The sequence below is a fragment of the Prinia subflava genome, chromosome 9 (genome assembly GCF_021018805.1).
Source record: "Prinia subflava isolate CZ2003 ecotype Zambia chromosome 9, Cam_Psub_1.2, whole genome shotgun sequence".
Classification (NCBI taxonomy): Eukaryota; Metazoa; Chordata; class Aves; order Passeriformes; family Cisticolidae; genus Prinia; species Prinia subflava.
The window spans coordinates 18,855,470-18,877,015 of NC_086255.1; the positions used below are offsets into that span (position 1 = coordinate 18,855,470).

General features: G+C 48.3%; 1 protein-coding gene across 13 annotated transcripts in view; it reads left to right on the top strand.

The window, feature by feature from the left end:
* The window catches only part of PAX2 (paired box 2), a 99,404-nt gene that overhangs the window by 6,550 nt on the left and 71,308 nt on the right, over positions 1–21,546 (top strand). For 8 of the 13 annotated variants that reach the window (XM_063405762.1, XM_063405758.1, XM_063405766.1 and 5 more), the window contains exons 1-3: positions 5,767–5,907; positions 9,826–9,994; positions 11,349–11,546. In XM_063405762.1, the coding sequence (XP_063261832.1) occupies positions 5,865–5,907; positions 9,826–9,994; positions 11,349–11,546 (410 nt within the window). In that variant the 5' untranslated portion in view covers positions 5,767–5,864. Of the gene's footprint in view, positions 1–5,766; positions 5,908–9,825; positions 9,995–11,348; positions 11,547–21,546 lie in introns of those variants that run through there. The other 5 variants (XM_063405771.1, XM_063405759.1, XM_063405767.1 and 2 more) reach the window with 3 other exon arrangements.

The window sequence follows — 21,546 nt, forward strand, 5'->3', positions numbered from 1 at the left end:
GGGAAGCCTGTGTTGAGGCCGCCCCTGTCCCCATATGTCTGTGGCCCGGGAGGCTTGGACACTCGCCCCAGCTCCGGCCGTCCCGGTGCGCTAAGAGGCGCCTTTGTTGCAGAAGTGTCTCTTCACATTGTTGGCTCTCCCCCACCCCACTATTTCTTTTTTCTTTTTCTTTTTTTTCCCCTTTCCTTTTTATTCTTTTTTTTCTTCTTTTTTTCCCTTCAATGAGGCTGCAAAAGGTCTTCGGCTTGTCTCGTTTTTGTAGCAAACGCTCTCTTGTAAAGAGGAGAGGTTAAAGTGTCGGTGACTGAATAAAGAGCAGCACACGTGGGCTATTACCATTCAGGGCAAACAAATGCAGAGAAGGGAAAAGCCAGCAGCAGGCAGGGCGAGGGGGGAGCGCAGCCCCCCCGGTACACACACGCACCCGCCCCGCTGGCAGGGCCCGGCCGCCGGCCTTCTCGCGGCCCCGGCGTCCCCCAGACATGCAACCCACCCATGGCTCACAAAAGAGCTAGAGAAAGAGAGAGGGGGAGACATGAGGGGGTCTTAGATGGGAAAAAAAGAAAGTAGCTTTAGGGGGAATGTGCTGTGGAGTGTGAAATTGCAGCCCGTGGTGCTCCATATTGTACCAGAAGCTCTCCAAAAACTCATCCTCCAACGTGACCAGAGGTGCTTAGAGGGGGAGAGAGAGGGAGAGGGGAAGAGGGGCTCGGAGACACAGGGGGAGGGGAAGAATGGGGGTCTTTTATTCTTTTCGCGCCCTCTTTCTTAATAATTGTTCGTTTAAAACCTAACTTTATGTTTATTTGTTAAACTCGGTCACCAAGAGCAGTCTCCTGGGCAGAGCAGCTGGGGGGACGGGGAGGAGCAGCTGGACGCTGGCTGCCTCCCCCCGCCCTGCTCGGCCCTGCCCGACCCTCTGCACCCCTCGGAAATGTTGCACAGCTTCTGTCCTGCATATCTCCACGCTACTTACTGCTCGGCACCTCCGCCCTGCCCCATCACCCGCTCCCCTCCGGTATGACCAGACCACAGCACCCCTACAGCAAAGATCTGGATACCTCTTTTATCTGGGTGCTCGTTGGCGAGAGGCAGCAAGAAATCTCAGGCCAGAAATCATCCTGTCCTCCAACAAAGCACCCCAAAAGTCGTCCAAGAATGTTCTATCAAAGCGTCCCCTAACTTGAAGGTCCCTCTGACACTCACACACATGCCGACTCCTTCCCCTAAATGCTCACATCTTTGTGTGTGTGTGGGGGGGAGGGTTATCACTTTTTTCCTCTGTCTTTTCCAGACAGGGATTTCGCCACTAACTTTCTTACACTGAAAGTTAAATTAGTTGACACAGGCAGCATGTGTCAGGAAAATACGCCTAGAAGGTCAGCGTAGATTTATTCTGTGAATTCATAAATATGGTGCTGAGAATATTTAGGGTTCAGCTAAACCACCTCCAAACGACCAACATTTAGGCTGTAAGCGTTTGAGCACTTGACAAGGAGAAAAAGACAGGATGTGGAGCCGAGAATTTAGCAACATCTCCACGGCGTGCAAATCCAAAACTTCTGCCTCTGCAGCACACCGTCCTGCATCCTATAGCCATAGGTCGCGTTTAGCTGTTTTCCAGCTTAACTGGTTACAGACAACCCGAAGAAAAGAGGGAACCAGCGTGGGCGCAAGCCCTGGCTCTGGAGCCCACTGCGATGGCAGGCACAGCCGCTCGCTCCAGGCCTGAGCCCTCCCAGGGGCTCCCCCCGCCGCCCGAGCCCATTGTTCCCGGGCACGGCGCCCTTCCCGGGCAGGCACACGAGCAGCGGGAGCAGCTTCGAGAGCCGTGTCTGTAGAGCCTGGTTCCCGAGGACAAGGCGAGGCGGCAAGTTAGGGCAGCCAAGGCAGCACGGAAGAACTCAAAGGACTTCGAAGGGAAGCTGACAGGGCCCTCGAGGTTATGTGTATTGGAACCAAGGGTGGGAAACAGGATCAATGGAGAAGATTTCGACTTGATCAGCTGGAGAAAGCCGGCTAATGAAGCAGATCGAAAGATGGCTATCATTGCAACTCCCCCAAAAAGTTTATTTTTCTTGAAATTTCCGCAGAGAGGCGGCTGCCTCTTTTGAAGTGTAAATATTTCTAGCTTGGGGGAAGGCGGGGGGGGCGGGGAGACTGGGTTAGACAAGAAGGGGGAGATCCTCAGATTCTCTTTGAGAAAAAGAAATAAAAGCAGGAGAGAAAAAAGGAAAAGGAAAGCAAAGCAAAGATTAATCTAAAGTGGGAGAGGGAAAAAAGTACACAGGGCTCGTGAAGTGGAATAGATTCAAAGCTATGGGAGTGGAAAGAGGCCTGTGGTCTTGGCCTCGCCTGGTCCCTCAGGGCACACGCAGTGCCCGGGGCGTGCGGACAGCCCGGTATTTTTATTTTAGTTTGTGTTGGCAGAAATTGTTCAGTGGATTTAAATGTTGACATAGCAATACTTCCAGGAAGTCTGGTGTGGGGAGGCGCACCAGGTGATATCGTGGTATGTGTGGTGGGGGAAGGGGACAGCAAACGGGGAGCCTTCCCTTCCCTTCCCTTCCCTTCCCTTCCCTTCCCTTCCCTTCCCTTCCCTTCCCTTCCCTTCCCTTCCCTTCCCTTCCCTTCCCTTCCCTTCCCTTCCCTTCCCTTCCCTTCCCTTCCCTTCCCTTCCCTTCCCTTCCCTTCCCTTCCCTTCCCTTCCCTTCCCTTCCCTCTCCTTAGAAAGGTGTCTTGTTCTACCAGGCTCAGGGCTCCCCGGTTTACTCGCGTTACTGTGGTGCCGTGGGATTAAGGCTTCGTGTCACAGAGTGCTCATTTCGTGTATTTCTCGACCCTGCTATTCCTGTCTTTCTTCTCAGTGATATGAGAAAATAGTGAGGAAACTAAGGCAAAACACATTATTGGGAGGAGGTTTGGGATTCGCCGGCTGCCCCAGCCCACCACCAAGCTGTTATCTTCTAGCTGTACAATCGTCATTTAGAAAGGCTCAGAGCATCTCTGAGAGAGGGTCCGTGAACTCCCCAAGTGTTAGTGCAGGCGCAGGGGGTTCCCTTCTACCCAGCACTGCCGGGGGCTCCCGCCCGCCCCTCCCGCTCTGCCCTCGGGTCCGGCTGTGTGCCTGAGCACGGCCCCAAGCGCGGGGGCAATCGGGGCTGCCTGGGGCGGAGGGGAGGCAGGGTGAGTGCTGCAAGAGGAGAAGCGACCTAGACCGGCCGCTGGCGGAGAGCGGTAACAGAGAGCGGGAACAGGGCCGGTTCCAGGCACGGGCAACGCGGGAGGCGCCGAGCGGCGGGAGGGGTTCCCGGCAGCGGCGATAAGCGGGATCCCGGCCCCGCCGCGAACAGGAGGCTCTGCGTTGTCCCAGCGACAGGCGTGCCGAGCCGAGCCGAACCGTGCCCGGGATCCCGGCGGGATCGCGGTGGCCCGGGCCCGCCGCCGGCCCTTCCCCGCTCTGCCAAGCGACCGGAGGGCTCCATCTAGAGGCCGCGGTGGGGAGCGCCGCCGCCCCGCACCTGAGCCCGGCCGCCCCCAGCCCCTGGCGGGGCGGTCCCGCAGCGGCCGTGCTCGGGCCCCGGCGGGCGGGCGAGCTGCGCCCGGCGGGTCAGAGCCACGGCGCGTCCTCGGAGAGCAGCGCAGCCTGGCCCGGCAGCGGGGCAGCCCGCGGAAAGCAGCGGCCGCCCCAGCTTGGCGGGCGGCGGGAGCTCCCCGGGAGGGACGGAGCCGTGCCTTTGCCTTCGCCAGGCGGGCGGCAGGGCAGATCCTGAGCAGGCGGCCCAGAGCCCCCCAGTCGCCCGGAAAATTCACCCTGTGCAGGAGCTGCTGCCAGGGGCTGGCAGGGCCGCCTCAGCCGTGCCTGCCGCGCCTGTCCGCAGCACAGCCCCGCAGCCACCGAGGACTCACTGCCATGTAATCCCGGTGGTGTAACAAAAAAATTTTATTTTCCAAATCATACTTTTTTTTTTTTTTTTTTTTTTTTTTTTTTTTTTTTTTTTTCACACGAGGGAAAGAGAAAGAGGAGAGAGAAAGATAAAACATCAGCTGAAGTGCCAAAATGATTTATGAGACAGTGGAAAATATTTCATAAAGATCTCTCAGACATTCTTTACTTAAAGCGGTTAGAAAAAAAAAAGGGGGGGGGCTGTTTTGTGACAGATAAGCAGAGAGATGGGGAAGGATGAAGGAAGAAAAGAGAAAGAAGTACATTTCAGGTGATGGTAAACCCTCAAGTCTGAAAATCAAAATTGAACTCACAGCAATTTCTGTCCTGCCTATTTGCCCCTGGCTATTACCCTAAAAAGGAGCTTCTTACTTGCTCTATATTGCTCTGCTAGGTCAAAGCCATTTTAGCAGTAGATTTATTTGTAAAATACTTTTAAAATCCCACTCTAGCATTAGGGGAAAAAAAAGAGAAAGAGAGAGAGAGAGAAAAGAGAGAGAGCAGCAGCAGCAGAGATGTAGAAAGTGTGAGGTTGGGTTTGCTGTTATTTCCCCAAATGCATGTGAAGGAAAACTTTGCAGTGACTGAAACGGGCCTAATCTCTTGGTTTAAAGAGGTGCAAGAAGCTTGCCTGGTCTTTCCTTCTCTCTGTGTCTCGTTCTTTCTCTCTCTCTGTCTGGCTCTTATTTACTTTTCTTTATTTCCCTTCTTTATACATTCCTCTCTTGATCTCTCTCTCCCCTGGCTCTCTCCTTTTTCTCGTCCTTCTTCTCTCTCCCTCACCTCTTTTCTTTCTTTCTCCCACACTAAGCCGCACACCACGGAAGCCTTGATGTGTATCGAATCCCCCTCCTGTCCCGATTTACCCCGAGTAAAGTCTCCGGTAAAAAAAAGCGGAGCGTGAGAAGGGAGGTGAAACTAGCAAGGCGTGTGTGCTTGTGCTAAATAAGGGAGTTAAAGATCCTGAGCCGCAAGTGACAACAAAGCGGGGCTCACGTCCGTTCCCGCGGGCCGGGCAGGGGCGCCGCCGCCCCGCACACGCTCGGCCCGGGGCGCTCCGGAGCGCGGGCCCGGGGCTCCCCCGCCGCCGGGTCCCGCAGGCAGCGCCCCCCCCGCGCCGAGCGCCGCCGGCCCGGCCCTCCTCTCTCTGCTCTCCTCTCCCCTCTCCTCTCCTCTCCTGGCCGCGCTCGGCTCGGCGCGCTGGCGAATCAGAGAGTGTCGGAATCTATTGCCTTTGTCTGACAAGTCATCCATCTCCGGGGAGGCGGGCGGGGGGCTGAGGGCGCTGCGGCTTTTAGAGAGACACACACCGGGAGCGGAGGCTCCAGTCTCCGGCCCCGGCTTCTCGCAAGCACTTCCCACCTCGGGCGAAAGTCCGCCGGGCGCCGGATCCGCCGCCCGGCCGAGAGGAGGGGTCGCGCCCGCCCGCCGCTCGCCGCTTTCCCGGGGATTGCTACTCTGCTTTGAACTTAAATGAACTAGCCCCGAATCGCGGGAGGAGGAGGAGGAGGGAGAGCCGCGTCCTCCTGCGCCTTCTGCCGCCTGGCCGCCGGCCGCACCTTGCTCCGGCACCCCCTCCCCGCCGCCGGGGATGCTCTGAGCCCTCCCAGCCATGACACCCACCTGCCCCCCGGCGCCGCCAGTCCCTCGCTCCCACGGACTCTGCTGACTCCCCCAAGGCCGGCGCAGCCCTCCCGCCCCCCGGAAAGTACTTCGCTGCCCGCTCCGCCGGGCCGGGGGCCCAGCGCATCCCGCCGCTCCCCTCCTCTCTCCTCCTCGTGTGCTTTTTTGTTTTGTTTTGTTTTCCTTTTTTTTTTTTTTTTTTTTTTTTTAATTTTTTCTCCCCTAAGTCTTGAAGTTGAGTTTTAGAGGCGACACGGCGGCTTCAGCCGATTTCTTCCCCTTCCTTTGCCTCCCCATGGATATGCACTGCAAAGCAGACCCCTTCTCAGCAATGCACCGTGAGTACTGGAGCCCGGCTCCTTCCGCTGCTGTCCCTTTCTCATCCCTTCATTCTTCCTTTCCCAACCATCTTTCCTTACCTGATCCTCCTTCAGGTCCAGCTTTTCACCCTGGCCGATACCGGGCTTAGGGAGGCGTTCAGAGGGCAGGATGGACACTGTCGGCCCGAGCAGCAGAGCAAGGATGCCGGCCAGCCCCGGAGCTGAGCGGAGCAGAGCTCCGTGCGGGCAGCGGGGCGGGGGCCAGGACCCCCAGTCCCAGGGCAGGGGACTGAGCGCGGCTGTGCCTGTGCTGCGTGCCCTAAGTGCGCGAAAGAAAGCCCCCTCCGAACCAGAGCTATGCTCCGCAAATGCACTTTCCTCGTCGCCCTTTAGACAACAAGAGTTTATTCCGACTCGCGTTAGCCCCCGGGACGGGCCCTTTCCCTGTCCGTGCCCAGCAGGGCCGGGACTCCCCGCAACCCTCCGCGGCTTTAACCCCTCAGATTTCCCCGCGATCCGATGCTGTTCGCTTTGATTTCGGATTTCGGTGGCAGAGAGGGAAGACGCCAGTTTCGAATTAATGGCGGGTTAGTCGGTGGCTGTTCTGTGAGACGTTTTGGTTTGGCGAAAGGTTGGACTGCGGGAAAAATAGGACAGCTGTATGGCTGGGAGATGAAGTGGCTTTGGAGGCTCCCAAGAAGTCACGATCCCTCCTGGTTTATTTACCAGATACCCGGGTGTGAATTTTAAATACATTCCTGGCACAGAGGAAAGGGCATTCGTGCTACATTTTCAGTATTAAAAGGCTTTCTTGAGAGAGGGATGAAGGAACGCAAAAAGCCCCCTTTATTAGGACTGTAACAAGGAATTTCCAATGATTTTAATTAAAGTGCAGGAGAGAAAATAATTCCGAGATTTAAACTGAAGAAGAAAAAATACAAATAGAAAACCGAGATTGAGAGTATGTTAAGTCAGGAAATGAATAATTAAGAGCAATTTGTAACTTTTGACACCGAAACTTTTGAGGACACGCCCTGCCTGCTGCATAAAACACAAATCGAAAAAATAGAAAATGGAAATGCTTGAAGTTTAAAAAAAATCCCGATTTTGCCTTGAGAAGGAAAACGCAGAAATACAAATCCACGATTAAATCCCCAAACGCGGATGTAGATAACTGCCTTTCTGCTTCCTAATAACTGATTTCCAGAATACATTGCTTAAAATGTGTTAAAGCTTCCAAAGAGCTTTAACATCAAACCCTCCGTGCATTAGACATTATTTTTAGTTTTCAGCGGTGCGATCTGTTTCCAGACGCGATGCCAGTAATTCCGGCTCCCGTACGATCTGAAACATGTCAGCAGACGAAAGAGGCATTTCACTGTCGCTGATTTTTTAAAAACTCCAGGGAGAATCCTGACCAATTTTTGGCTTCCGATTAGGAGGAAAAAAATAAAACCAAAACAAAACGTCACCAAATCTAAGCAAAACAAAAAGACCCCAACAACATTTGATTCGTTTCCTAATGTGTACTTCTATAGCTACAGACCTGGATGTTATTAAGCAATTATACAGATGCGGGCACAGGCTCCTGACACACAGACAGACAGACAGCAACACACGATCGGTACGACAGCGGCACGACAGAGTCTGTGCAGATACAGATGCCGGCACTTACATGCAGATAAATAGATGTAAATATCTGACTACTCTGATAGAAAGAATCTTAGAAAACCACGGGGCAGAACAAAACAAACTCGTGTGAAAAATACCCGGACTGCAATAATTTGAATTATTAATTTTTAATCTCTTTGCATCTGTTGCCTTTTAATACTTTGTAATGCGAGTTATAATAGGTGCTTTGAATTATTTATCATGGAGTTGCCGAAGAAATTGCTATCTTGTAACTTTAGAGGCAACATGTGCAGAAGGGGTTCTGAACAAATGAATGAAGATACACAACACTGTATACCCGCGGGTTTTAGTGAAGGAAGATAAATATACCCCGTCCTAAATATGTTATTTAAAAAAAAAAACAAAAAAACAAAAAAAAAAAAAACCACTAACAAAAGAATGCAAAAAATAACCCCGATTCAGCGGGGAACGACGAGGAAGCCAGCCGGCGCCCCGGCCGATGGGGCTGGGAGGGGATGTGTGAAGGTGTTACTGAAAGGGTGGGGGAGATGGGAAAAACTCTATTTGTGCGAAAGGACTTGGATCGATCGCAGGGCAATGAGAGTTTCCACTAAGTTCAGAGCCAATAAGTCAGTGTCAGAAGCAGGAGAGAAAAAAACCTCAACGAAAATACAAACAGATCATTTTTCAGCAAACTGCAAAACGAACTAAGATCTCTTGGCGAGGAAAATACAGGAGGTTAGGGTTGTGTGAAAGGAAAGCTTTAATACAGAGTGCACTCCACAGCTATATCAGCTGGATATTCCGGAGACAGAGACGCTCAGGTAGCAGCTCCAGCGAAGCTGTACCGCCTGCGAGCGGGCATCTCCCCATGCCCTGGCAACGGCGAATGCTCTCGGCTCTAACGCAGACGTTTGATTCACGATCAACTGTCTGGTTGCATCCCAAAAGGAGATATTTCCCTTTATCCCCGTCACTCCGTTTCTCGTGCCCACACTTAGCAGGTGCATACCTATTTTTTCCCCCCAAGTTATTTCTAGAAATGGAGAAAGACAGATAGAGGGGAAAAAAGCGATTCTAGCAGTCGTATCTGAGAGAGAAAAGGTATTTTGCCTGGAAAGGGTGTAACAGAAGAAAATGGAGAATTTAAACTCTCCCTGAATTAGATCTGTGTGGTGGAATAAAAACCACCCGGAACAGTACTAGTCTAGGTTTGTTTGGTAGTGGGTTTTTTTTTTTGTTTTGTTGTTTGGGGTTTTTTTTTTGTGGTTTTTTTGGGTTTTTGTTGTTGTTTTTTTGTTTGGTTGTTTTTTTTTGGGGGGGGGGCGGGAGTTGTAGGTTTGTGTTGTTTGTTTGTGGTGGTTTTTTGTTTTGTTTTGTTTTTTTCTGGAAAAATTTTCCTGTAAAGATCGAAAGCTAAGGAGAGAGAGGGTCTGCCTGTAAATGAACATCAGCTGTGGGACTCAAAATATTTTCTTTCTCTTTTCCTCAATTTCTTTCCCTTTCTCTTTTTCTCTGTGGGTCCTTTCAATTCGCATCCCAAAATAACGGGATAGGAGTGCTTGCATGGGGGACATGCCGCGGGGTGAGGAGGGCGGAGTTCGCGCGGAACTGTAATTGACAACGTGATAGAAAATCCTGGGAAGAAAATGAGAGAAAAAGCCCAGGGGTAAAGAGAAGGGGGACTGCGGCAAAGTCCGCCCGGAGCCTCTAAGAGGTCGAGCTCTGGAGTTCGGGAGTGCATCGCTGCCTTGCTCTGGGGAGAGGAGCGGGCGCGGGCGCTGTTTCCATGTTCGGCCCACCACAATGGCCGTGAGAATCCACCGCTCCGGCAGCCCGGTCGGGACCGCGGGAGGAGAGCGGCTCGGGGAGGGAAGGCGGCGTACGGGAAGGTGGAGAACAATCCTCCGTCTCGGGAAAATTCATTCTGCCTTCCCTTCCCTTTCCATTCTTTCTTTTCTTTTCTTTCTTTTCTTTCTTTTCTTTCTTTTCTTTATTTTTTCTTTCTTTTCTTTCTTTCTTTCCTTTCCCCCCTCTCTCTCTTTCTCCTCTTCATCTTTGTCTTATCTCTTCCTCGCATTTTCTCATTCTCCCTGTTTTTAGTTCCTGCTTTCTCTCTTTCTCCCTGTTTATCTTCTCTCACTTCCCCACGTCCTGTTCCCCACTCTCAACCCCCACCATCACCTCCATCCATCTGTAATGACTGGAGATTTTGCAGTACGAGCGGTAAAGAATCCACGACTAACGGTGTGTTTCTGGTGTGCGTGGGTTGTTGTGTTTTTTTTTTTTTTTCTCTTTCCCCAGCAGGGCACGGGGGTGTGAACCAGCTCGGGGGGGTGTTTGTGAACGGCAGGCCCCTACCTGACGTGGTGAGACAAAGGATAGTGGAGCTGGCTCACCAGGGGGTGCGACCCTGTGACATTTCCAGGCAGCTGCGGGTCAGCCACGGTTGTGTCAGCAAGATCTTGGGCAGGTAAGGAAAGAGGCAGCTCCTTCCCCTCCCCTGAGACTGCAACGTTGCATCCCTTCCCCGCTCCGCTATGACCTTCCGCCCTTCCCGCGGCACCGGGCTCTCCCCGCCACGACCCCGAGCGGCCCCGGCACCTTCGCTCAGTGGGAGCCCGCAGTTGAGCAGGGCCCCCTCCTCCAGCTGGCAAGGACGTGTTTCTCCCCCGCCTCCCCCCTTCCCTCACCGGCGGTGTTTGAAAACTCCTGGGAAGACAAAATAATTCGAGAAGAGTGGGTGGGAGAGCGGGAAAGAGAAGGGAAGGGAGAAAGAAAACGAAAGAACGACCAAAAACCACCCCAGTCCAGCAAGAACAAAACCCATCCTAACTCACAACAAGCCGTAAGCAGCCTTACCAAATGCGCGGGTAAATAAACAAACAGCAGGGCAAATAAATAAATAAATAAATAAATGCCCGCGGTAACCGATCCTCGCCAAATGAGGTGTGCAATATCCCCAGGGGCTGCTCGGGGAGACCCAGGGCCCCGGCGCGGCCGCTCGGACGCGGAGCGGTGTGAGCAGGCGGCAGAGCCCCGGCCGCCGCTGCGTGCGGTGCGCGCTGCCGCGCCCGCCAAGGCCGGCACAGAAACGCTGCGGGCGGCAGAGCTAATGGACAGCGGGGAGCGGGCTGCAGCTGCCCTGTACGAGCACCCGCTCTAGAGGGACCCCGAGGCGGGGACAAACCGTTCTCCTGCATCCGCAGCCCGGCCAGCGCCCCGATCCGGGAGCGGCCGGCTGGGAGATGCAGGCGGGGAGTGCAGCCCGCCACTGCCCGTTCCCCACGCCCCCTCCCCGGCCGCCCGGCTTCGCCTCCGGACGGCTGCATCGGGGAGAGGGTTTCTGTTTTATTTCCCGACCTCAGGGCCTAAAAGTGTGTGCGCGTAAAGAGGGGGAAGGGGGAGGCAGCGCCCCTCGCTTCTAGCACAAACACATGCACCAAAAAAAAGAAAAAAAAAGAAAAAAAGAAAAGACAAAAAACCCCCACCAACACAACAACTACAACACCCCCCCCCCCAAAAAAAAAAAATCAATCAAACAAACAAAACCCCACAAAACCAAAAACCCCCAAAAAACCGGAGAGCGAGCCCTAGAGAGGCGAAGGGATTGCCTTAGCCCGAGGTCAGGCCGCCCGGCTCCTCGCGGAGCAGCGACATGCAGCGCCCGAGCGGCCACGGCCTGACGCCGCGTACCCGCGGGCCGAAGCCCAGGTGGGGCACGGGGCAGGGTCCGCGGGGCGCTCTGAGGGCCTGTGGGGTTCTGAGTGCTCGAGGACGGCGGAGCCCTTTCCGGCACGACAGGCCACTGACCATCTTTTGTGCAGGTATTACGAGACGGGAAGCATCAAGCCCGGCGTGATCGGAGGCTCCAAACCCAAAGTGGCCACCCCCAAAGTAGTGGATAAAATCGCCGAGTACAAGAGACAAAATCCGACAATGTTCGCCTGGGAGATCCGGGACAGGCTATTGGCCGAGGGCATCTGCGACAACGACACGGTCCCCAGCGTCTCCTCCATAAACAGGTAAGAGCAACCCCGCAGCTCGCGGCCCCGTCGCATCCTTACGGCCCCATAAAACCCCTTCTAACAGGGAGGATGGCCTAATGGTTTCTCGGTCAGGGTAGGTCCAAACCTTCTCCATTCCCTTGCCCGCAGCGGGACCTGTGGGCACGGTCCGCCAGTTGCCGGCCCGGTCCAGCGGGCGCTCCCCGGCCCCGCCGTGACCTCCGAGCCCGGTTCCGGGCAGCGGGACCGAAAACAGCTGCCCGTTCCCGCAGCCCGGGTGCGCGGATTTGTCCGGGGCTCGCTGCAGCAGGGCCGCAGCTTGTGCCCGCAGCTTGTGCCCGCAGCTTGTGCCCGCCGGCCGGCCCGGGGGCAGCCGGGGGCCGGGGCAGTGCTGCAGAGAGCAGCTGAGCTCCCGCCCGGCACTGCCGCAAGGTTTGGGTGCTATTCAGGCTAGAGGGGTGAGGGGCTGCGGAGCCAGAGGTTCCCGTGTCCCTCGAACACCCCTACCAGGGTGTAGATGACCTCCAGCCTCGCCCGGGTAGCAGAGCCCTGAGCCGAGAGGCTGCCGTCACCTCCTGCCAAGCCGGGCTCACAGCGGCGAGCCGCTGAGCGCGGGAGGAAGGATTGATTCCCTTGCACCCACTGCCCGGCTCACTCCCCATCGGGAGCCTGTGGGAACGGCGGAATTTGCCGGGCGGTTCTTTACCCGGCTGGGGAGCGCTGCTCTCCGCGGTCCCTGTGGCCCTGACTCGGTCTGATCCCTGCCCTCGCAGAATCGATCGCACTAGCGAACCATTTCCCCCCTCCGCCTTCCCCATTTCCTCCCCTGGCTGCTAGGGTGCAGATTTTGTTGATTTTGTTGTTGGGGGGACTCAGATTTGGTCTCAGGTTTGAGGTGACGAAAATAACCATATGACAGACAAAAAGCCAGGATCGATGCAGGAGAAACGGCAATAGATGTAATCAAGTACTGACAGACGTCAAAGCACTCAGACTGTTCACATGCCTGCATGTTCAAACACAACGCACATCAGATCTTCACACTTTGGCAACACAACACTCCTGTGCACCCAGTAAAAGTAATTACACTGTTTTAGTGTTATGTACGTACAGATACCCTGACTGTGGCCACAGAAATACAACCTCTAGAAACAGAGTAATATAAAGATATTTGCAAAAGGTACATACATAGGCAAGAAATACGTCACCAACAGAGTAAAAATACATGAAATTTTGGATGCAGTTCCAAATGTATGGCTCTTCCCAGTCAAATAAACATACACAGGGTATGTGTAAATAACCATGCAGGCTTTTGTAGTGTCTACTTAGATAAAATGCACAAATCAGTATACTGGCCCTTTTGATATATAGCAAATTCAGCCAGATTGAAAAAAACAAAAAAACAAAACCTGGTGTATTTATAGCAAAGGAAGCAAAAAATAAATAGCAAGGAAAACACAGTTGTATTTTTTTGTCTTGCACTTTTCATGGCAGATTTATCAAAATATGTCTAATAACTCAGACTGTGTATTTCTAAATCTGGCATCCTATATAAATGGGTTTTAATATTTTGCAAATGATATGGAATTATCCCAAATCATCTTGAAAACAGCAGGTAGAATTAGCTAGTGGAATGTACCTTGGCTAAGAAAGATTCCCTCAGACACACTGTCTCTGTAATATACTGCTAGGCTACCCTAGGAAATTATCCCTGTGTGTGCCATCTGTATTAAAATGGTTATTAAGTTATGAACAGGGTAACATAATACTGATCGGCTAATTATACACCCTCCTAAAAAACCTCCAGGTCTCTGTTACTCTCTCAGTCAGGTATTGAAATAATAACAGTTTGACATTCAGACACCTCACAAAGGCAGCTGTGGAAGGACAGACAGCTATCCCTGCAAGGAATTGAGCTGGTGGTATGGAAGTCCAGAGGAAGGGCCATAGGCTCCTTGCAGAAATAGCCTGTATGGACCAAACATATATTTATACTTCAGCTAGATTAAGGGATCTCAGCATCTAAAAGTCACTAAAGTCTCAGTCTTATGCTTGCTGCATCCAGTGCCTCACATCTGGGTTGTGATATCCTGGGCAGAAAGTTGAGCACCAGATTTGGCTCTCACCACGCTCCCACTCTGCGGCAGGATTTTGGGAGTTTTGTACCTCAGTTTCCTCACACTGGAAATGAAAACTGATTTTTCTCAGAAGGAGGTGGAAACAGAAGTCAGTTAGATTGTGCTTATAAAATACTTTGAGGACAAGTGTTTTGTAGCTGCTAAGTATTATTATACCAGAGAAGCTCAGCTGTGACCCGCCATGGCAATGGCATTTGAATGTGTGGTCCCCAAGGTTCAAGAGCATTTTAGCTTAGTAAGATTCAGTCTTTTCCCATTCCTCTTAAAAATTCAGACCCAACTTCCCACTGCTCACCTTTGTATGAGGCTCCCCAAAACTCACATCTGTGAAGGACTTATTATCCATAACATAGGTAATAAAATTTGCAAGTCTGTCCTAGACAAAAACAGGACAGTGAACAGGGAAAATATTGCAGTGAAACAAGCAATATTGAGTATATTAGGGCCCAATCCTAGTGCTGTGGAGAGCAGAGTGAACTTCATCACTCCAGTGACTTTCATGACTCCAGCTCACAGAATTCACGAAACACAAAGAAGCTCAAAATTTAAACATACATTTTTCTCTCCCTCATTATAAAAATTCACATCGGGTGAATTCCTTGTAACAGAATCAGGTCAGTTCTTTGTAACAGCAAATCCCTTACCTGCAGTAAATTGTCATCTCTCTGATCACAAATCACAAATTTGAGTTAATCTAGCACTTAGTCTCTGAGCAGCTTCAGGGAGATGACAATTTTAAAACCTAGCCATCAATAAATATCTGTCCTCTTACTTCTGCGAAATGTGGAGTTTCCAACACAAAATCTGGTTTTGTCCAGTGTCTAGAACAGTTAGAGCTACATCCAGGACCATTTAAACATCTTAAGGCAATTAGCAAGGCATCTACAGAAAAAAAAGTTACCTATATCCCTAGATAGACTGTGAATACTGTGTTTCAATATTGAGATGTCCTTGTACACAGAAAAAATTTACTTTTGGTTATTATAAGACTTTTTGAAAATGTATTAATTACATTTTATTTTCTTTCTGAGAATTAGTTTAGCATTAGTAAAGGTCCTTGGGTGAGAAACTACAGATAATTTCAATTCAGTTTTTAAAGTTTCCCTTAAACGCTTTAAAAATCCCTTTTAAAAAAAATTCTGTGTGCCTACATTGCACTGATCTGTGACTATTGCATTGAGAATAGCAGGACGTATTTGGGAGTTTTATCAGAAACTTTTTCGTACCAAACTCATGCAGACAATGGGTAGATACAAGCTCTAGTCAAAAAAACATAACTACCCTGTCAGGATTCAGGAAAAAATACTAAAGTGTTCTACTATGCAGTAGATTTCTTTTAATTATGGGAAAAATCTAGAAAGTGTATGAGTTAATATGCAAAGTGCACCAGAAATGACAGGATCGAGATCAGTTATCTCTGCACCAACACTTCATACATTAAGTACTATGCAGTGTAAACCAATTGTATGTGTAGGTACACACACATACATACATACAGATGTGTATATATACATGCACGTACATAAACTCACACATGTATACACAGTGCACGTAATTGAGAAGCAGGCAAATGACAGATGTTAATTCTTTAGTAAGCAATGAATGCTTTAAGTCGCTTGAGCACCTTGCTGCCAGCCCAAACTTTTCCATCCATCTATCATATGACTATAAACCAGTTATCTTTGGTCATTTCAGGTTAGACTATTTCAACTGAATTTAGACACTACTAAATTTAGATGCTCCTTGTGGCAGTCTCCTGAAAATGAACTCGGAGGCAGATGTTAGTGAGAACTTTTCCTTTGTTTAGCAGAAGATATAGTTACCTAAGAACATAGGTTTCATGAGATAATAATCATCCCAGAGAAATTTTCTGAATTAGACAGTGTACATTAGTAGGAACAGGACGGAGCACATCACGGGTGTACGTTCACGGTAATGCAAGTTATGCAATGGACATTGTCGTTTAAGCGCTGTTCCCTGCTGCTCCTAAATTAATGAATTATCTTGGATTGATGAATGAGGCTCAGAAAGGCAAAGCAAAACAACCTCCCCCTCATTTGTACCTCTATCCCAGTTCTTGGACGGCCAGGTTCAGTACTGGGAGCTCCCAATTAGTTCTTAGCCAAGCATACCAAAGGGAAAGCATTTCAGAGTTCAGTCAGTCTTCTGGATACACTTTGGACCCTGAGTTCCTGAGAGCAGAGCTAACCAATACCCCATGACAGAAAATACACTTTAGTGGATATATTATCTCAGTCAAACTGCTGGATGCTTTTTCAATCTTCTTTTAGGTATTGGGTATCTATTAATTTCTAGAGTTAAGCATATGGTTTAGGGAGATGTTTCCATTTTCATGACATAGCAATTGGCTAATGATGCCTAGTTAAAGTCTCCAATTATGATGTGGTTTTAAAAATACATATGGAAAGACACATACTTTGACTTGGGTTATAAAGACCAGTGAAATATACTTGTACACTGAAATATTATTGAGCATATGGCCAATTTCAGTGGCTGCAGGCAGGCCTGTAGTTTAGTGCAAAGAATGGCATATTCAAAGATCAGATTTCTCTTACCAGTTCTGACATTAATTTTCTGACTGATCTTATGCAGGTCACACGTAGTTCTTAGAAGGCTGTTTCGCCATCTGTAAAATGAAAATAACAGCTTTTAGTTACTTTCGTAAAACTCAGTATGATCTTTCACTAAAAATGTCCATTGAGTTCAACACATAACAAGAAAAAGTTCCAAACTGGAGCTAGGTTGTTTTACATTAGCTGAGGCTTTAGCTCGTGCAGTTGAGGCACATAACGTTTCAAGACAAACAACTGTCTGGCAAGAAGCAGGCGCATTAGGGCAGGGCTGTGTCATATGCGGAAGAAATCAGTATTACGCAAACAGAGCTTTCTGAGCCACCCTCGCTAGCCAGCAGCACTTGAGAATTCCCCAAAGGACATCCCAGCCAAAGTCACTGTGAATCTTTTCTTGTTTTTCCTCCCAAACAAATCTGGAATTCTTGGAAGACAGGTAACGAGCCTAGGGAGAAGCTGGAAGAGTACAGAGTATCTCTAATGGCAGCTTGTTCATAGTGATCAACAGCAGTAACAACTGCATTGTCTGCAGTGAACTCAGGGTGAACTGCCTGAGTTTTGACCTGAAAGTGTGTGTGTGGGTGTGTGTGTCACACAAACCTATCACCACTGCTAGTATTTAGTAGGCACAAGTCAGTTTTCTCAACATAGAGACCAAATATTCCACTTTTCATATGGACTGGATTTGCCTCTGTCTGACCTTATTTTGGTGCAAGGGAGGGGTGAAGAAAACTCGTCCCATGGTACTCAAGGTAGATTACCAGGACTTGTAATCTGGCACTTCCTAGTGCACACAGTAGGGACTCGGGGTTCCAGCAGGGATCTTCTCTCTCAGCTGATGCTGAGTCTAAGGATCCTGTGCAGTTTCCTGCATCAGGGCATGCTCTCAAAGTAGAAGACTTCTACTGCCAGTTACTTTCAGCTGAGCAAAGAATGCAATCGGGTCGCACAGGGCTTCATTACAGGGAATATACTCCTTTAAATTCAGACTCTCTTCCATCAGACACAAACCTGGTATTATCTTCTTTTTATCATTGCAAATAAAGGACAGGCTCATAAAGCAGAGGTTACAGACAATGCTACTGCAGCTGAAAGAGTAAATGAATGCTCACAGCATTTCTCTTTGTCTTATTCATCGCATCTGGCCATTGGAAGGTTGTATGGGGGGAAATACAATAAGCTAGCTGCATTTTTTCTAATTTTCATATTGCAGAGATATTAGCTCAACAGAGGCAGTCAGCAAGTAGAATTGGTTGTGCCTGGGAAGTTTTGAACCCTCTGTTATGTGAACTTTGAAGTTCAGAACCGTATCAGCTTCTTTATCACCTAAAAATCCCAGCCCTTCCTTTTTTTATAGATGTATAAAAAGCTTGATTTTTTCTGGAAGTTAAATATTTTCAAGATTTTGCAACTACTGAATTATTGCTGCATTCTGCCATAGAGGTAGCTGCACTTCTGTGCTGGGTGAGTGAGTCTTATGGAGCTAAACCTCATTTGCCAGAATCAGTATTATGTGAAAAAAAACCTCATTTGACTTTGGGAGAAAAGAGGAGAAAATATAAATGGCTTGGCCAAGAAATGACGAAGGGGTGAGAACAATATAGTGATCTGAAGGGCACAGTCCTTCCAACAGGAAAGGAATAATTCACATTTAAACAAAGCACTATAGGCAGGAATGAAGGGAGGGAAATAAGAAAGGAAACATTTAAATGGTAGCAGAAGGTATCTCCTGATAGGGAGGTCCATTAAAATGTGGAATTGCATCCCATAGGAATTCCTGATTTCTTGGAATATATATAAATAGGTGGCATTAATAACAAGCAAATATACAATAAGAAATAATCTTGTGTTGGCTAAAGAGACAGATAATGGTCTAGCAGGCCAGCTGCACTTTTTATGATGACATGGTGCATACAAAACAAAGTCGTGTTTTCAGACATATATCAAATGCCAAAAAACTCCCATCTCTAACCTCAAAGACTATTCAAAAACAAAAATGATTTTCATATTACTTGAATAACAGTATATTACTTCAAAACAGTTGAACAAGGCTGAGCTTCACTTAAATTCCATTGTCCTTAATTAAGGCATGGTGAAATTCAAACGTAATTTAGGCTCTCCACTGAAAATCAGCAAAATATTTAGAGATCACACTTTTGGTGTTGGTCTCTATAAATGGAAACCTGGAGACTTCTAAAAGTGTTTGCCATTGGTCTGACAGCTACATAGCTCACTGGGGGTTTAGGAAATCCCATCTGTGTGTAGATGGCTCAAACAATGATTACTACTCACGAAAGCATCAGAAAGGTTTGAGTTCTTCTCCCAAATGATTATTTTTTTAAATGAGACTAACAGGAATGAGGAATTTTTTAATTAATCCAAATTAATCTATTGGAGTCTATAGCTGCATTGCCATATTTATCAGTCCCAGCTGTTTGAAAAATGCCAAGGCAGACCCTAAACTGTGTAATTGGCATAAGAATCATGAGCACTTGTGATACAATGTAGGTTTGTTTTCACTTGTTTTCTCTTTCCTACTCTAAATTTTAAAGGGGATTTGGATATCTGACTCCTGTTTAACAACTTTAAAAACATCTTAACAATGCAGTCTTTGAGTCTTCTGAGAGCTGACAGGTCCCTTTTCAAGCCCCCAAAGCACTGGCAACATAATTTATTAAATGAGAACTGAAAATCTTATGGTACCACTTGACTAGAGGAGCTGGAAAACCCAAAAAATCACAGTGGCTTGCAGTGAAAAAATCACTAGGCATGCAGTGAAATACTAGATACTACGATATTCAGCACTAGCCTCCAATTTTCTCTATTGCCAGTAACTGAGGGCTGATTTTGCAGCACTTACATGGCTATCTACCCAGCTGAAAATCACAAATCTAATCACTTGGTTTCCAAACTCCTCAGGGTGCACTTACAAATATTCATTTCCAATCAATTTACACCTGCTAATAGTTCTCAATGCTCACATGTGATCACAGAGTCAGAATTAATGCCAGTGCTTACTATATCTATTGCAATAGCATAAAGAGGTTCTGTGCATAGATCACAAAACATTGTCCAAAACAGGCACAGTGTAAATAGGAATTTCTTTCAAGTGGCACTTTTAGAAAATCGGTATATGCACATGTCTTGGTTTACACCAGCCCCTTAGCTTCTACTAGGCTCATAATTCAGACAGTCCTCAAGGTTTCAGGGGTCCTGAAACAAACATCTTTGTCTGTCATAGGAAATGAGATATGTAGGAAGGGCTCACTCATCAAGACCAAGTCTAGGCAAAAAGCAGAGTAAAACTGGAGAGTCCTTTCCTATGGGCTCATATTTGACAAGACGGAGGCTGAAAGAGCTAGGCTGAAAGAGCCTCCCCCCTCTTCCATGATAAGTAGGCATATAAATAAATAAATAAATGGCATCCTAACTGCACTGAGAACTCAATAAAACAATCACATCAAATATGGGGAGGTATAAATCTCATGTCTGCACAGGTAACCCACTCAATTGCTTTTATTATGGCTCAGCCTGACTCCATTTATTACCATCCATGGCCTGGGTGAAGGATGTTTGCATGGAGGGTGGTCTCCTGGTGAAATCCTATCCCTGGAGCAGTGACAATCAGCCCATACAGAGGTGGATTTTGGTGAGGAGACCAAAGGCAGATCCATCTGTCTGCATGAAAACTAATCAATAACCCTGTAACTAGACCCCTTGTCACTGGGAAATGGACAACACAATAGTTCAATCCTGGAGCCATAGGAGAGGAATAGCTGTGGTTGAGGTATGAAGAATGACAGGGTATATGCATGAAATGTTTGAGACATATGGGGAGAATATGTCTGTCCATATAGACATTGAGGAGTGACGGTACAGAAGGAGTGTAGAGGGTACACTAGTATATAGCAGGCAAATTTGAAAGGTTGATGTGTTCAGAGGGGGGTATGGTGAGCAAAAAAGCCAAACTATACTGCATTTTTTTGTACAGGACATTTACACAGGGACTCTAAGTGCAAGGCAGATAGGTACCTTTGGCAAAATGTGCCTTCTGGTTGGATATTACATATTGGTATATGGTAGAGAACATGTCTCAAAGCAGGCACGTAGATGGTGACACAAAATCACAAAAGGAAGCATATGCAGGAGTTCGATGCAGTCGGGGAAGGATATTCCTTTGTCCTTTGTCTGCCTTGGGATTTATGTGTGTACTAGTTTTGACAGAGAGGAGGAAGAGTGATGTGCCAAAAGCTCGAGCTAACGGACTGTGAGTACACAGATACACTTCCCAGAAAATGCTATATATGAAATATTTACCCAAACCTCACTGTTAGTTCAGGAAGGGAGATTTTGGTGGCTTGTCTCTGCCTCTATGAAAAACAGAAATAGGAAATTTCTTGCTTTTGTCATCTCCTAGCTCTGCAGTTCCTGTAGCATTTCTAAAACCTGCACAGCATGTTGCTCCCCAGGCTTCTAGCAACTCCCTAACACATGCACACATACACAGATAGGACGGAGTTTGCCTCTAATAATTGTTCTCTCCTGGGGGAAAATTTACTATTCCTATATTTGGCTCCATTTTCAACAGATCCTCCTCCTTCCAAGGTAAGAATTCTTCCCTCTCTGCATGGCTCCAAAGCATAAGGGTTAAATAGCCATCTCTGCTTGGAAGACAAATTGCTTCAAGATTAGTGATCAGCTCTGCTCAAAATGCCCATCACTGTATTTCATTTGAGAAGGATGGTAGTCATGTTTTGCAAGGCAGATTGATGTCTGTTTGCTAATTTACACAAGGAAAAGCAGAGACTGCAACCAGACAACAAAGTCACAAAAGAAACCCTCACATATCTGTCAGACAGGATGCCCTGTATCATCTCCAGTTCCAGGGTAATTTGCATAGTTCTGGCAACAAAAAGAGTACTCATTTCATTGGTCAGGAAGGATTAATATCCCTGCCCTTTGATTCCCAAAACCAATCCTCACTTTTTTCAAGCTGGGCCAAAATACAGCGGCAACCTCATTACCCCACTGCCCATTTTCAAGCTCTCACTTTAAAATTGCACTAGATTGCACTAGATTCTCTGAGCACTAAGATTTGGGCTCTTCTTAAAGGGATTAGTGTCTTTCAATACACTCATGTTTCTCTAAAAATTCTTTTAAGAACAAGTTTTGATCATCTATCTCTAAAAAGAAAGACCACAGCATGATGCAGCAAGGTAATAGTGCCTGCTGTTAATATTTGCCTAAATTTAGACCACTTCTTGGTTGTTTAACTGCTGACTTTGGAAC